This window comes from Diabrotica undecimpunctata, chromosome 1 (assembly GCF_040954645.1).
Source record: "Diabrotica undecimpunctata isolate CICGRU chromosome 1, icDiaUnde3, whole genome shotgun sequence".
NCBI lineage: Eukaryota > Metazoa > Arthropoda > Insecta > Coleoptera > Chrysomelidae > Diabrotica > Diabrotica undecimpunctata.
In genome coordinates, this window is record NC_092803.1 from 45374075 (window position 1) to 45391619 (window position 17545).

At 35.4% G+C, this 17545-nt stretch overlaps 1 protein-coding gene across 2 annotated transcripts in view; it reads right to left on the minus strand.

Moving 5' to 3' along the window:
- Nucleotides 1-1135: 1135 nt before the first annotated feature.
- The window catches only part of LOC140448828 (uncharacterized), a 32955-nt gene continuing 16545 nt past the window's right edge, over nt 1136-17545 (minus strand). For both annotated transcript variants that reach the window (XM_072541954.1, XM_072541951.1), the window contains 3 exons: nt 11630-11838; nt 4001-4050; nt 1136-1976 (listed from right to left, as the gene is read on the minus strand). In XM_072541954.1, the coding sequence (XP_072398055.1) occupies nt 1612-1976; nt 4001-4050; nt 11630-11838 (624 nt within the window). In that variant the 3' untranslated portion in view covers nt 1136-1611. The remainder of the gene's footprint in view (nt 1977-4000; nt 4051-11629; nt 11839-17545) is intronic.

Consider the following 17545-nt stretch of genomic DNA (forward strand, 5'->3'; position numbering starts at 1 on the left):
TAAATATTTTTGTGTGCAGAACGAAACTCTCTAATAGAGCGAAGATATCTTCGTCGCCATGAGACTACATCTTCTCATTATATTAAGGCAGATTTACGGGATCGTTTGACATATGTAAATTTAAAATTTTTTTTTTATTATTATCCTTAACGTCTCTTTGCTCATTTTTGGAATGAGACCATTCTCCATTACCTTTGTCCTAACGGATTCGAGAGTTAGCGCTTTACTCTCAAAAAAGAAAGAATGAATAGTAGTGTGTACAAAATTTTTCTGGTACTCATCCAATTCAATTCTTTTATACCACAGTAATGTACTTTTGGAGCTTGCATAATCCCAGTCACCTTTTTTTCACGTAAAATTGTCGACAAGAATATTCCCGTTAAAAATGAACACTGAGCTACACCTTCCACTTTACGACGTGTATTTTTTAAATTTTCATACACTCTTTAGACACTCTCTTTTTCTTCTACTGACATAAACTTCCGCTTTCTTTGTACATTATTTGGACCAGCTACGGAATCCATCTTAATGCTGTAAAACGAATAAACATCAATCATATTATTCTGGTATTTGTCAGTTGTTTACTTACCTCAAAAACTATTTTAAAGTTAATAAATATATAAAGTCTATTTAATAAATATATTCACAAGAAACATAACACACCTCGCCTATGCACATATAGAATATGGAACGAATAAACTATTTTTCCCATTCTCCCCAAGGATGTGAACATATAAACCAGGGAAGTGTTGATAAGATTACCGATGTTTCAAAATATTTAACGAACCTGTTCAACTATTCGCTCGTGAATGGCACCGGTATACAGAATGTATACCGGGGCCAATTTTATGGAACCATCTTACTTTTCATTTATTCACATTGGCAAAGCATACATAATAAAAATCACCCCGGTAAATACCGGTAAGAATTTACTTCTAAAGCATACATAATAAAAATGACCCCGGTAAGAATTTACTTCTGAAATTTAACATTGTTGCCATTAGCTCTCAGTTTAATTTGTAGATGAGCTACCATTAATTGAAAATTGTCCTAGTATAGAGCAGTTGTGATAGGTTAGGTTAAGTTAAGCAATTCGTTGTTATTGCTTTAAGTCGTTTAAATAAAACTACAAAAATTGATATAACATTTTAATATCACTATCTGAAACGTTATAGTAGGCCGTTTGAAAAATATTCTCATTCACTATCAAGATGTGCTTTCTATGGACTTTATATATATATATAGACAAAGGATAGGACGATACGTTAATACATAATCAACAAAAATCACTAACAGAAAACATCACAAAACAACAAAAAGGAACTAATACAGGTACATTTAAAAGATTTTTTCTACGACCACATAAAAAATAATTTTATCCTTAAGAGGTGCTGAATACAGTTTTCTACTTAAAATTCAATGTTCATTCTAATATAACATTCTATAAAAAGCCTATACCTTATAGATCTTATAAATGTTCATAGTATGTATAGATGTCTATGTTAATAGCAAAAATACTTCTTATTTACTAATAGATAAATATGGTCATAGAAAAAATACAATGTTTTACTCCCAGCATAAAGCTAACAGAAACTGATACCCAAAACAAACCTATGAGTGATGGACGATGACGTCTGATTCTGAATCTACAGTTTCATTGTCATCTGATGCTTCAGACTCATTTTTAACTGTGTCAACATCGTCATCAGTTTTTACTTCATCTCTTTCATCACTCCCTTCTTCAACCTTTGGAATATACAATAGTTCTTCAGATCTACGGATTTTAAACCCGCCGCAGTCTTTTCCGCCGGTATCGGTTGAAGTGTCGTCAAAGTCGTCCGAATCAGATAAATTTTCCGATAACATTTCTCTTTCCTCTGCCAGTAGGTCCTCTTGGATATCTTCGGTATTGTCAGAACTTTCAGATTCTGATCGTCGACGTCTTTCTTTAATTTTCTTGTTTAGTGTAAGCATACCTAAAAGAATATAGGCATAAGCACAAATAAAAAATTTAACCTGATAATAAGGTCAATGGTACAGTATACGATTACATATAGTGTTTCATGCATACCCACCCAAAAAGTAACAGAAACGCAAAATCTTCGGAAGATAATAAAAAAATAATAGGACCAAAGATATCAGATAAGAGTTGGAAAATATTAAATACAAGAATGGATGTAAAATAAGGTCATAAAATAAAGAATAAAGGGTAAGATAGTAAGAGTACTTATAAAGGAAAGAGAAGATAAACACCTTGAGGGTGATAACTGACGATTTGTACATTGTAGATTTCAAATTTCGCCTGGTAGAAGACTTAAAAAGCTTGGTCTATCAATTTCCGCGTTCTGATCTGATTCAAATCAGCTGAACGGCTTCCTAGATACTTAATAGATTAGAATAAAAGGGAACATCAAAGCTCACAAATTACTGTGACACTTTCTGAATCTTTTCACAATGTCTGAAATATATAAATAAATTAGTAGATTATTCTTCACACCATAATAACTAGATGATAAATTGTGGCGAACGAAGACGACGAGATGGTCTTAGTATCCAGTAAGTTGGATACTTACTGGATACTAAGGTGGAGTCCATTTCGTCGGCAAGGAACTTGTACCTGTCCTTGTTGATTCCAAGTCTGTCAACTTCCTTCTGCAATTTCTTGACTGTCTTTTCTGCGAATTCGGCTCGTGCTTCAGCTTCCTTTATTATTGTCACTTATTTAAAAAATTATTGTTCTTTGCTTTGTTTTTTTAGCTGGTTATCATTAGTTTTTAGATCTTATTCCACTTGTTCCATACATCTAAGTTTGGGTATTCCTTTTGACCTTCTCCCCATTGGCTTCTGCCTATATTTTTTTGGCATTTCATTCTTCTGCATTAGTTCAACATGTCCTTTTCAGCGCAAACGTCCAATATTTATAAAAAATTATCATGTTGCGTAACATAATTATATCTTTTACGCCATATATTATTTGTGGTGGATGAGCTATCATACTATGTCGTGATCGCTAATTCTGTGAAGTGAGCACCACCGAGTGCAAGCTTGGTTATCAGGCGACACTCATGATTCACTAGCCTTCCACCGACCATGTAGAATGACCATCTATCTCTAATTTGTAATGCCATAAGAATGGATCAGTTTCATGAAAGACAAAGCATCCTCATTAATCCCGAACTAGATTCTATTACAGGTTATACTTCTGAATATGAACAAAAACTACTGAATAGTAGACTGCAAAACCACCAAAGGACTGAAAAAAGGTCCAGTAGGCAAGCATGAGCGGCCCTAAATTCGACACTTCTATTTGTTGAAGTATCCATTCAATCCAAAAATGGGTGTCATCGCTTGAAGATTATTTTTCGATAAAAATTAGGTTTTCAACTGCTCTAGAGTTCATTTCAACACGTCATTGACTTTGATCGTTTATTTTTAGCTGCTAGGTTAGTTGAATTTTGTACGGAAGGAGGCCCAACTCACGACGCATAATTCGCCAAGTTGTGGTTTGTGAAAGTTTGAATTCTTGTGAGCGACGTGAAATCGACTGCGTTGGATTCTCCTGCACACTCACATGGACAGCGGCGATGTTTGTAGATTGCGTGTTGGTAAATTGTTTACTGTACCAGTCACTCAAATCTATCCTCGATAGGACGATTATGACGACCGTAAAATGGACGAAGCGCACGGAGCGGAACACCCATTTTGATAAAACAATTTTATCATTGCACATATTCTTATATGCTATATCTATTCATGGTGATTTGCCAAAACAGACAGAAAGAATGACAGCCAATTTGACAGATGTAGCTTCAACAGTATGGTCGCTGCCAACTGTCAAAATTCAAAAGTCTTTGTGAACAAAAAAAGAAAAAGTAAATAGAAGGAGAAAATATAATTTTAGACAAAAAAAATTCAAATAAAAGAGAAAAAGTTTGACAGATCTGTACTTGAAATTGTGATACACGGAATGTTTACTGCAAAATACTAAATAGAAACTTACATTTCAGCGTTTGGACAAACATGTTCTTCGGTTTCCTCAGAGCCATTAACCTAGGAAAAATAAATTTTTTTAATATAAATAATATAAATGCATTTAATGATTCTTAAATATATTAGTATATTGTCTATCACATAATACAAAGCATTGGAAATATTACGGCAACAATCATCATCAATCAGCCAATCCCGTCCACTGCTGGACATAGGCCTCCCTCAGTTCTTTCCAGTGTTCTCTACACTGGGCCGCTTGTAGCCAGTTTCCCGCTACTCTTTTTATGTCGTCGGTCCATCTAGTCGGTGGTCGTCCTCGGCTTCTTTTATAATTTCTGGGCCTCCATTCCATAATTCGTCTTGTCCATCGTCCATCTTGTGTTCTGGCTAAGTGTCCTGCCCAGTTCCACTTAAGTCTCGTGGTTCTTTCGATGACGTCTTGAACTCCTGATCTTTGCCTGATTTGTCGGTTTGTTATGTGGTCTCGGAGGCTCACATTCAGCATTGCACGTTCCATGGCTCGTTGTGTAACTCTTAGTTTATTCGCAGATTTCTGCGTGAGTGTTAAAGTCTCTGCTCCATAAGTTTGTACAGGCAAAACACATTGGTTATAAACTTTTCGCTTGAGACACATGGGAATTGAAATTTTTCGAATACGGCAACAATAACTAACAAAAATATTAAAAAAAAGTGTATTGAACCTATACAGAGACCGTTTCAAGGGTTACATAGGTCTTGTATTTTCAAAAAATCGTTTTTGAAGTTATACTTCTATACGCGCGTTCGACGTTGGAAATTTGTACGGGAGTGAATCAGCAAAATCATTAACTATATGTAAGATATAGGTAAGAGAGAGACAGAAGATATATTTCCTCTCTCGAGAATAAAAATGTTCCTTTTGTAAATTTATTTAATATTTATTAATATTAATATTATTTTTCCATTCTGTTCAAATTTGTCTTGAGCCTCGTTAGGCATGTTAAATTATAAATTAAAACTTGTAAATATCTCAAGAAAGTTCAAATGTGTACTTATATACACAACAAACGACAATTAAATTTTGTATCTGTCAATGTCAGACAAATTGACAGTTGTATTACGAAACAATATTTTTATTTTATTAATATTATTATCCTGGTAAATTAAACATATGCGTAAGTAAGTTATATGTATATTGTCATTTTTAAATACTTATGAATATTGCATTTTAATTTGTATTGTATTATATTGAATTATGTTGCAGTGTATTGTATTGTATTTTTATATTAATAACAAAATAAACAATGAATTTTACTGCAGAGTATGTGTACAAAAATTTTTTTGCATTCAACTCTTTTCATACATATATGAAAATAAAAATATACATTTTAATCAAAATATTAATTCAATCCTTCATTTACTATACTCCTATTAGAGGTCAAATGTTGTTTATATACAGCAAACGATGCACCATATACCTATATACCCAATTCTGTTTCTCTTTCTGCTCTCTCCTACCTATAGCATTACACATATGTAATGATTGTGCAGATTGACTCCCATACAAATTTGTAACGGCGAACGCGTGTATAGAAGTATAACTTCTACCTGCAGTCCCACTGGACTGCTACACCTGTTTTATTCCATTTGAAAGTATAGTACTTCAAGAGTATTCACACCAAATTTGAAGTAAATTCGAGCAATATTACCGGAGTTATAGAGATTTGAATACCGCGCGGTCGGTACGTGCGCTCTCAGTTTAAAAATTTCAAACGCGTTTTTCTCGAAACGTTGTTTTTCCGTGCGATTGGCACGATTTCTCGATAATACAAGAACAAGTCGACCGATTGAAAATCCCTTCGTTTAATTATGAAACAATGCTATAAAGATGAACTGTGCAAAGTTTCATCAAAAACCGGTCGATTCGTTCTCGAGAAATCGTGCCTACCGCACGCACAAACAAAGTTTCGAAAAAGACGCGTTTGAAGTTTTTAAACTGATAGCGCACGTACCGGCCGCGCGGTATTCAAATCTGTATAAGTTCGGTAATATTGCTCGAATTTACTTAAACTTTGGCGTGAATCCTCTTTAAGTACTATACTTTCATATATAAAATTTTAAAAAATCGATTTTTTTAAAATTATAAGACCTGTGTAACCCCTAAGAAGAGCCGTATCTCAAAATGATGAGGAAAAAGCGTAAATTGCTCATATGTATACTAAAGGTAACTACAATAGAACTAGATCGACGCTGTACATTTTCTATAAGTTTAGTGCTCAGAAGGAGAGGCACAAATGTTGCCTAAAATTCTCTTAATGTAAAGAGAAGAATCTCCTGAAACTACGTATTGACATCAATGTCTTACACTATCCTCCTTATTCATCTAACATAGCATCATACAACTTTTATTTGTAACTTCAATCAGTCAATCTACACAAACAGCTATTCACACTTTAAAATCTGGAGAAAAAATAAGGAACTAGCATGTCTTTTTCACGTGCCCTCTCCTCATCGAAGGTTGGCGATCACCAACTGAAATTCGTCTCTATCTTGTGGTCATCGTATAACTGTGCTGGCCTCCCTGATGACGAAATATTGGCGTAAGCTTCGTAGCCAAGAGAACTTCTTTCGTCAGATGCCTCGTCTTTCTTCGATCTTTTCTTCAACGATCAACTGCAGAAAACCATACTTATTGTTTCTAAAGATATGGCTAAAATAAGCTGGTTTTGTTCTCTTAACTGTTGTCAATAATGCCTTATCTATTAACTCCTCAACTCCTAATTTTAAATTTATCATCAGGATCCCATTTATCATTTAGACAGCATCCCAAGTATTTAAATCTCATTGCTCTTTCTATGTCCTGGTTTACTATCCGTACTCTGGCATTGTCTATATCACGTTTGCTGATGACCATGCATTTTGTTTTATTTATTTTACTTTTAAGGCCATAGTTTGACTTATGTTATTCAGTTTATTTATTAGAAACTGTAACTCTTCTCATCATTGGCAAGGAGGACTGTGTCGTCAGCATATCGAATGTTATTTATATGTTTTCGATTCACCTTTATTCGTAGCTCAATATATTCTAAGGCGTCCTGAAAAATAGATTCGGAATATCAATTGAAAAGAAGTGGCGACAGTATGGATCCCTGTCTGACTCCTTTGAGAAATTGAATATCCGATGTTATATTTTCGAATTTTATGAGAGCTGACTGGTTCCTGATAATTCTTATTTCTTTAACATTTAATCTGTTTGGGCAGAATTATAAGTTTGTCTCGCGTCACATTATTGAATGCCTTCTCATAATCTATAAAACATGTGAAGACATTCCTCTGCTAATGAAGACTTTTTTGGATCAATATTTGCATTCAGAAAAAGCATATCTAGTGCCCATACCATTTCTGAAATCAAATTGGCTTTCACTTATGTTTTTATCTATATATCTCCATAGTCTAGAGTGTAGAAATAATTTTAGTAAATGACACATAAGACTTATCAAACGGTACTTGTTACATCTTTTTGAATTAGATTTTTTTTAGGTAGCGTGACAAATGTAGATTGGAGCCATTATCTGGGTATCTCTCCAGTATTATATATACTGTTAAACAACGTGATAGTCAGAGAGCTGGTAGACATTTTTGGATAGGTATTTGAGGATTTCTGAAAATTTTTCAGATACCTCTTCCGTAATATCCTAATTAGGAGAGGAAATAAAGCACCAAACCTACCAATTTTCCGCAGCAAGATGAATCGCTGTGCAGCTTTTTGAATTCGATTGGGGAAAGTGCCAGGAAAGTTTGTGAACAAAATTCATGGTGGTAAAATGAAAATTGCATTTTGCGCATAAGGAAAATGCATTTTCAAAATACATAGAAAATTTGCAACTTAGAAAATATCCACAGAAATGAGTACAATTTTTTTACAGGGGGGTTTTCGAGGTTGCTGAATACGAATATGATACCGACGATGGTCCTCGAACTACCTGGTGCCCAGGGTGGACTTCGCCTCCTGGAGTATGTTAATTTCATTCTAAATCAGTCGACCGTCATTACTCGGGGGTTTTCGAGGTCACTGAATAGGAATATGTTAACGACGATGATCCTCGAACTACAAATGCCCAGGGCGCCCACGTCTCCTGGAATGTCATGTTAATTTCATTCCAAATCAATCGAAAGTCACTACTCGTGGGTTTTAAAGGTCGTTGAACACGAATATTTCGTTGATAAATGACCTCAGCACATATAATATACGTGTTCAGCAACACCAAAAACACCCCGAGTAATGACTTTTGACTGATTTCGAATAAACATAATATAAAATTCCAGGAGACGAGGTCCTCGCTGAACTCCATGTAGCTTGAGGATCATCGCTGTATAATATTCGTGTTCAGCGACCCCGAAAACACCAAAGTAATGACTTTCGACCAATTTCGAATGAAAATAGCATAAAACTCCAGGAGACGAGCTCCAACCTGGGCAGCTGGAAGGTCGAGGACCATCGTCGTCATCATATTTGTATACAGCGACCTCGAAAACCGACGAGTTATGACTATCGACTGATTTAGAATGAATTTAAAATACTCCAAGAGGCGATGTCCACCCTGGGCACAAGGTAGGATTATCGTCGTTATCATATTCGTGTTCAGCGACCTTGAAACCCCCCAAGTGTAACAAAATTAAACGCATTTCTGTCAATATTTTCTTATTTGTTAAACTGTTTGTTCGGGCTGTTAGGTTGTCTTCTGAGATTAGTTCTCGACGTTTCGCCAACACTAGGGGTTGGCATCTTCTGGAGATGTTACTGCTTCGCTTGTAAGCTGATACTGACGCCGCGTTGTACTGCGGGAAACGTTGAGAACTAATCTCAGAAGACGACGGCCTAACAGCCCGAACAAACAGTTTAACAAGTTAGACGATGGCCGTGAAAGCCTAACGCATTTTATCAATATTTTCTTAGTTCCAAATTTTTCATTTTCTATGCAATCGGAAAATTGGTAGGTTTAGTGCTCGCCTATATACAGAAATGCGTACCTGGCTGAATGGTAGCGGTCATTTAACAACCCCTAAATTAAAAACATTTAAAAAATTTTATTACAAAAAATATCTTTGAGGCAACTTGTAATTTTTAAGCAACTTTAAATTTTCAAAAATAAATAAAATAAAAAAGCTAGGCGATTTGTAAGTGATTTTAACTCTGCAAGATGCTTGCAAAACTATTTAGAATATAAACAAAACAAATTTTGTTGAGCCAAGTTGCTACTTTGACTGGAGTATTTTTTAACATTAAAACTAAATATTCTAAAGAAGATAGGTCATTTTGGTAGGATTTTGTGAGAAAAGCGCATTAGGTAAGCTGCAGTGGGAGAGAGAGCATATATCGACAGCTGTTTGCGTTTTCGATAGCAGCGATTCCATTGGCTAGAGCAAAATCCCGTAACCTGACGATACCCAAACTGTTGTGCCTAAAAATTTTGGATTGCTGAAGGTAAGCTTACATGTTCTTTTTATAATTGTAGTCTTCTTTTTTTTTAATGAATTCAATAAACACATAACTATGTACAGATCATATAGAGGAATCCAAGTCTGCGAGGAAGAAAAAGAAAAGTAAGAAGAAACTGAATATTTTAGCTCAGATGAAGAGTTTGAACAAGAACTACGAAATTCGGACATATAACTAATTTAATTCATATTATATTTTTATACAAATTTATAATAATAAATTTAATTTTTTCGATTTATTTTTGCAAAATTTATTTTTTAGTACGTATTATCCTTTTAATTAAATATATAATATTACTCCAAAACTTTGAGGCACAAGGGTATCGTCAGGTCACGCGATTTTGCTCAAGCCAATGGAATTGCTACGATCGAGGAGCAAACAGCTGTCGATATACGCTCTCTCTCACACTGCAGCTTATCTACAATTCTTTTCACTCACACGCACGCGTAATTTTTTTTGATCACCTGGCAGATAGAAAATCTCACCAAAATGTCCTATTCTTTTTAAAATGTTTATTTTTAATATTAAAAAATACCCTGCCAAAAAAGCAACTTGCCTCAACCATATTTTTTCATCTTGCAGAGTTAACATCCCTCGCAAATCGCCTGGCTTGACTATTTTCTTTATTTTTGAATATTTAAATTTACTTAAAAACAATTAAAAGTTGCCTCATTTTTTTTTTGTAATAAATAAAATAATGTTTTTTAATTTAGGGGTTGTTAAATGACTGCTACCCTCCAGCCAGGTCTGCATTTCTGTATTATATGGAAGAGGTATCTGAAACAATTTCAGAATGCCTCAAATACCTACCCAAAAATGTCGTGTTTTCTATCAAGTGTTTCTATATCCTTGCACTGTTCATTTATTTTCTTTGCCTTTTTTTTATTTCTTTTTTTATGATTTTGTTAATTCTATTATATTCTTCTTTGTTATCCTTTTTTAGTCTTCCCTCTTTCATCAGCTGTAGGATTTCATTGGTCATCCAATATATTCCTTTTTATTTACTTACTTTTCCTTTCCTTTTTATTTTACTATTTCTGGATGCATTAAAATCCTTCGATTAAGGTGGGTACACATATGCGAGCAGAACTGTTCGCGAACCGTTTGTGAACGCTATCTTCGTTAAAGGCGGGTAAACATATGCGAGCAGAACTGTTCGCGAACCGTTTGTGAACGCTATATTCGTTAATTTGTACGACGGGACGAACCGCTAGCGAGCTGTTCGTTCGTTGCTCGTCAGGAACCACAGCATGTCGGTTTTTGGGACGAACACAAAGAATGTTCGCAGAACTATAAATTGTGTCTATAAATTGTTTCTGCTAAGTGTGCGATGATATCATTCGGTTAAACAAAATTGCTGAACGAGCGCGGCTTATCTAAGTAGCGAGAGAAATTAATAACAGATAATGTAAACAAAATACCGAAATGTTTAGAATAACGAAGTAAATTAATTTTTTGGTTTGTTATTAGATAGTTAGGGTATTGGATAGCCTGAACATAAACATATTTTCGACGAACTCTTCGCGAACAGCTCACAAACGGTTCGCGAACAGTTCTGCTCGCATATGTGTACCCACCTTAATCGAAGGATTTTAATGTGTACGACGGGACCAACCGCTTGCGAGCTGTTCGTTCGTTGCTCGTCAGGAACCACGGCCTGCCGGTTTTTGGGACGATCACAAAGAATGTTCGCAGTTAAATTTAAGTGTGCGATGAGATCCTTCGGTTAAACAAAATTGCTGAACGAGCGCGGCTTATTCAAAAGTAACGAGAGAAATTAATAACAGATAATGTAAACAAAATACCGAAATATTTAGAATAACGAAGTAAATTAATTCTCGGTTTGTTATTAGATACTTAGGGTATTGGATAGTCGAATATAAACATATTTTCAACGAACTGTTCGCGAACAGCTCACGAGCAGTTCGCGAACAGTTCGGCTCGCATATGTGTACCCAGCTTTACACGAAAAAACCAAATAAGATGATCAACAATGAAAAAACTAAATAAATAGCAAGAAAAAGTTCGGAAAAATTAGATAAACCAAGTACTAAAATCCCATACCAATGTATGAAAACATATCACGAGAGAACAAAAGAACAAGTGATCCAATATTTTCTTAGAATATCCTCATAATTGACATTCTTATTTTCTACTTACTTGCTTTGACGTTCTTGAATTTCTCTTCGCACTCTTTGTATTTCAAAAGCCAGATCGTCTCTTGGTAAAAATAGGCTACATTCTATCAAACTTATCGAGCATCTTTGGATTTTATCCAAGGGTTCATAGCTCTCGTTGCTGCTGATGCTATCTTTTCGTTTAGAGTCCGGACTGTGGTATAACCAATGATAAGCAAACTTAAAGATCACCTAAAATAAAATAAAATTATATCAGACGACTTGAAGCTCATTGACACATGGAAAGATTACGTAGAACGACTTTTTAACGATAAACGCAGAGCGACAGTGGACCAAGATGACGACATGACTGGACCCGAAATACTAAGGTCTGAAGTGGAAAAAGCCATTTCATCGCTAAAAAACGACAAAACACCAGGTCCCGACAACATACAGAGCGAGATCATAAAACTCCTATGCGAAACGGATGACCACTTCCTCGATTTTCTGACAGGCCTTTTTAACACCTTTTACGACAAAGGGGAGATTCCGGAGGAATGGCTTCGATCGACCTTTGTAGCCATACCTAAAACACCAAGTGCAAAACACTGTGATCAACACCGCTTAATAAGCTTGATAAATCACATTACCAAAGTTTTCACCAAAATCATACACAATAGAATATATAACAAATGCGAAGCAAATATATCGGAGTCACAGTTCGGATTCCGAAGCGCATTGGTCACAAGAGAGGCGATCTTCAGTCTGAAAGTTTTAATTCAAAGATGCAGAGACATGCACAAGGACGTCCACTTGTGCTTCATCGACTTCTCCAAGGCGTTTAACAAGGTCAAACATGATAAACTCATGGAAATGCTCAGGAAGATGCATATTGATGGCAAGGATCTGCGCATAATAACCAGTCTCTATTGGAACCAAAGTGCTGAGATAAAGATGGGCAACTTACACAGTGGGAAGATAGATATTAAAAAGGGTGTACGACAGGGATGCGTCCTCTCGCCGCTCCTGTTCAATATATACTCTGAACAAATCTTCAGAGAAGCACTGGGAGAAGTTTCGGAGGGTATCAAAGTAAACGGAGAGGTAATCAATAATATTAGATATGCTGACGACACAGTTATTATCGCAAATGACTGCAACGAGCTTCAAAGACTCATGCAAAGCATACACACAGCAAGTCAAGAATATGGTTTAGAACTCAATACAACCAAAACTAAATGCATGCATGCATTTGACATTAAACAACCGAAAAATAGAACAAGTGGAGACATACACATACCTTGGAACCACAGTCAACACAAAATGGGACCAGTCAACAGAAATAAGATCACGAATTGAAAAAGCGCGAAACGCGTTCAACAATATGAAAAAGTGGTTCACAAGCAAAATCTCAATGGAACTAAAATTAAGACTGGTCAAGTGTTATGTCTTCCCGGTCTTGTTCTATGGAGCAGAGGCATGGACCACAACGAAAGCCACCCTGAAGAAACTAGAATCCATTGAGCTGTGGATATATCGCCGTATTCTTCGGATATCCTGGACAGACCACATCACTAACGTGGAAGTAATGCAGAGAATACGCAAAAGCAAAGAAATAATCTTCACCGTAAAGAAACGGAAGCTTGAGTATTTCGGACATGTCATGAGGCATACTAAGTACCGGCTGCTACAGTTAATAGTCCAAGGAAGAATCGACAGTAGGAGGGGACCGGGAAGAAGACGACACTCATGGATGCATAACCTGCGACAATGGTTCGGACTAACATCGACCGAACTGTTCAGAGGTGCCGTAAACAAAGTCAAAATAGCCTTGTTAATAGCCAACGTCCGAAACGGATAGGGCAAAGGAAGAAGAAGAAGAAAATAAAATATCAACAATTTGGGTCGTTATTGTGTCAAAAGGTATACAATAACGAAGAATAAGTCCAGTTTAGATGGTTATAATGCGTTTGTCTTGTTATCGTAATTGGTAATAAGGCGTTCAAGACTGATCCGCAAATTTACACCAAGACTATATTCTCCAAACTATGGTAACTCGGGTCTTCTACAACTTACGTATCCTACGACTAGTATCGAACATCATTCGAGGACTTTCATCTTTATTAGAAGAATTATAATTTAAAAGTAACTATTTTTGAGTGTGAACAATCTACACACCTAAAAAATTTATTTTTAAATAAGTGTGGATTCGACAGTTACGTGATGGAAGTTCATTCTATGTAGGAAAGAACACTGAAAACTTTTGTTTTCAACACTTCCACAACATTTATTACAATGTATTATCACTACAGCTGAAGGGCAGAGTGTCTTTCTCAAATGATGTATTTTTACTACGCGTCTAACCTTTATAGTATTTAACTAAATAAGTTGAGGAGGGGAGAGCTGTTTGTCTCAAGTTGGCCCTTTAGAATTATATCTGTACTTTTTATTTTATTAATTTCCATAGATTCTAATAAAGATGACCTAAGGCCTTTATTTTGAATATGAAAAATTTGAAATTGGTTCTTAAGGCATAGACTCTGTTTTTTCTATTATTGGAAGCTGTTTTGTGTTCTGCCATACGTTTGTGAAAGGTTCTACTAGTTTGACCGATGTAAGTTTTTTGGGCAGTTACCAAAAAGTGTTTTGTTTTTCTTTTGGCTCTTGTACATAAGGATGGGCCATATGTAGCATTTCAAGACCCGGATTCTAAGGGTAAAAGTAACTTAACGGCGAAGGAAGTATTTATCAAATTTAACGAAGACGTTTCTAGCCATTGCTACTCTTATCTTCACTTCCAGGTCACAGTCCTACTTGCTGTTAGCTCTAATGAGCTTCGCCCATTCCATTTATGATATTCACTAAATCTTAGCTCATCTCATTGTCAGCACATCTTAAGTTATTAATAGAAAGCCCACTAATTTGAAGCCTTTTTCGTTCTGTTGTGCAAGTTGAAATACCTTTTCTACATAAATGTTCAACAGTAGTAGGGGAGAATATAACAATGTCTTACGCCTTTCCTTATCTCCATTTCTTCTGTGTATAGGGAGTTGGTGATCCTTAGTTCCGTTTTCTAATTCCAATATAGTAGAATTATTCTCTTTGATAGAAGTAGTATGTGTAGAATTCTTGTATAGTAGAATTATACTTTTGTAGTCATTGACAATTTCGTTTAACCTCTGAATATATTATACCAATAGTTCGTGTCTGACGTTCTCAACTACCTTTTGGTAAACAATGAAGCAAATAAAAACCATTGTTGCATTGTTCCCAAGCCATTTTTTAAACCAAATTGAATGTTTCCTGTTATTTCTTCACATTTATAAATTCGCTTGTGTATTGTTTTTAGGAACATAGCTCATTAAGCTAATTAAACGGTGTTCTTAGCAGCGACTGGCAGTGTGTTCCTTTGGTATTACCACGAAAGTTGATTTTAGCCAATCTGTTGGTATTTGCCCCGTGTTGTACATGTTGTTAAACAGTTTACATAAGCCTTACTGTTAAATAGCTATTTCCGCATTTATACCATTTGGTCCAACCGTCTTATGATTTTGCAGACTACAGATTGCATATTCTACTTCTGACTGTAATAGTGGTGGTTCGGTTAATTCTATGTTTCTATCATAAGCATTTACATTACGATTTTCAGAGAAAAGATCTAGTATGTACGTTTGCCATATTTCACATACCGTTTTTCACATATGACTTTTGGTCCAATTCAATAATGTTACTTTTTGTTATTTTTGAAGTTTGTTTTCCTAAAAGATTTTGTTATTTCTTTAAATTTTTTATGGAAGTTGGAGGAGTCTTCTTCACTTTTATTTTCATTTTAATTATTCTTTTAATTATTTTGCATTCTTCTTCATACTGTGCTACACCAAAGTATACTTTGCTGCAATTATGCTGCAGGAAATCCTTCTTAGGCCTATGCTTTCTTTTACAATTGATCTTTCCAAAGGGATGTGGTCGCATAAAAGGCGATTTTATACATCTTCTGGTTAATTCGTTGGCAATTTTGTTTCACTCTTCACCGGTAAGTTCTGAAATTTAACTGGCGTTCTTGCTGTTTACTTAATTTCTCTACGCATTCCCGTATCACTTTCCAGCTGATCACACATAATTTCAGAGCTTTGGAGGTAGCTTGACTATCAGGTAATATGCCAATTTCTGGTCCCCGATTTTTTTTTTGTTCAAGTCTGACTGGGCGCGTTTTCCAATAGAGTTAGTTTCTGCTTAAAAAAGATGCGTGCCATTTTTGATTGTTTAGTTCTAGGTTAGTATAGTATTTATAAAGTCAGTTAAAACATTTCACTCCGACGCGATTTATAAGCGCAGTCCAATATTACATTTACCGGTAATCAAGTTAAATTATAAATAACACGCGTCAATGTTTCAAGCGTATTTTAAAAATTCCGGTACTTCTTAGGAAACAGATGGAAGAAACAGAGAATGAAAGGTACATCCCATCGAATAAATATTTAACATTGATATTTTATTCAAGATCACCAATAGTATACATGCTACTTGGAACTTCGCTACCGCCGGCGAGGGTGTACAGATCAGAAACGCTGTTGACTCATGCCTGTGCTGTACAGCTGAATGTTTGCTTAGTATTTTACGACGTGTCATAAATGTTTTAAATCATTAAACTGCTTATAGGGCCTTTTGGCGACCATTTGTAAGTAAGTTAACTTACAAAACTATCACTATCGACAATTTATCGTATTGTAAGGAAAGGAAACGTTATAAATTATTGTTTAAAACGGAAACGAACGACCCTAAAATTCAGAAAAATAGACGATGTCCATAAGAATGTTATTCGAAACACTGTGTATAATTTCTACAACGAAAACAGGGACCTACACTACATATGATCCGACATTACGAAATATTATGATAGACTGTGGATTTAGATATAAGAAAACAAATAATAAGATGGTAACACTGGAGTCGTAACGAATAGTTAAACTTAGGCAGGAATATTTAGAGATTAAAAGTAGGATCGAAAAAGCAAGGAGTGCCTTCCAACAGATGAAGAAAGTTCTCTGCAATTTAACCTTGAACTTACATCTCCGACTCATCATCCTTAATTGTTATGTGTTTTCTGTTCTTATGTATGGAGCAGAGGCATGGACACTCAGTGATGCGTCTTGCAGACGGTTGCGGTCTTTCGAGATGTGGTGCTATCGTCGCATGCTCAGAATATCTTATGTACATCATATAACTAACGACGCAGTAATGCAACGTTTACAAAAAGAACCTGAAGTCTTGAAATCCATTAAAGAAAGAAAGTTAGCATACTTCTGACATATAGTGAGAAATGAAAATACATACAGAATACTACTATTGATATTAGAAGGGAAAATAGAAGGAAATAGAGGACCAGGACGACGCCGAATATCCTGGCTTAAGAATTTGAGACAGTGGACAGGTATGACCACAACAGACCTATTTCTAACAGCTGCTAATAAAATACGATGGGCCATTGTGGTAGCCAACATCCATAGAGGAAAGGCATTGACAGAAGAAGAAGGAATATTTACATACAATCAAAGAATATCGAAGTCCAATAGATTAATAATTTCTAGACGAGACCTGGTTTGACACACATGATGTCATTAAGTATGGTTGGGTAGATAACTCTCAGAGCTGTAGTTTAAATACACCATGTTCAAGGGGGAAACGTATAATAATCTTGCAAGCAGGTAGTGAACAGGGATTTGTATGAAATGCATTGTTACTGTCTGCCAAAAACATCAATTAACCATCTGCCGATTATCATGAAGACATGACCGCTCATTTATTTGAAAAATGGTTTTAGGAACAACTTCTACCTAATATTCCGCCAAATTCTGTAATTGTCATGGACAATGCTTCTTATCATTCACGACTCCTAACAAAAATACCCAACAGTAGTACTAAGAAAGATGATATTGTAACTTTTTTGAGAGATAAGAAC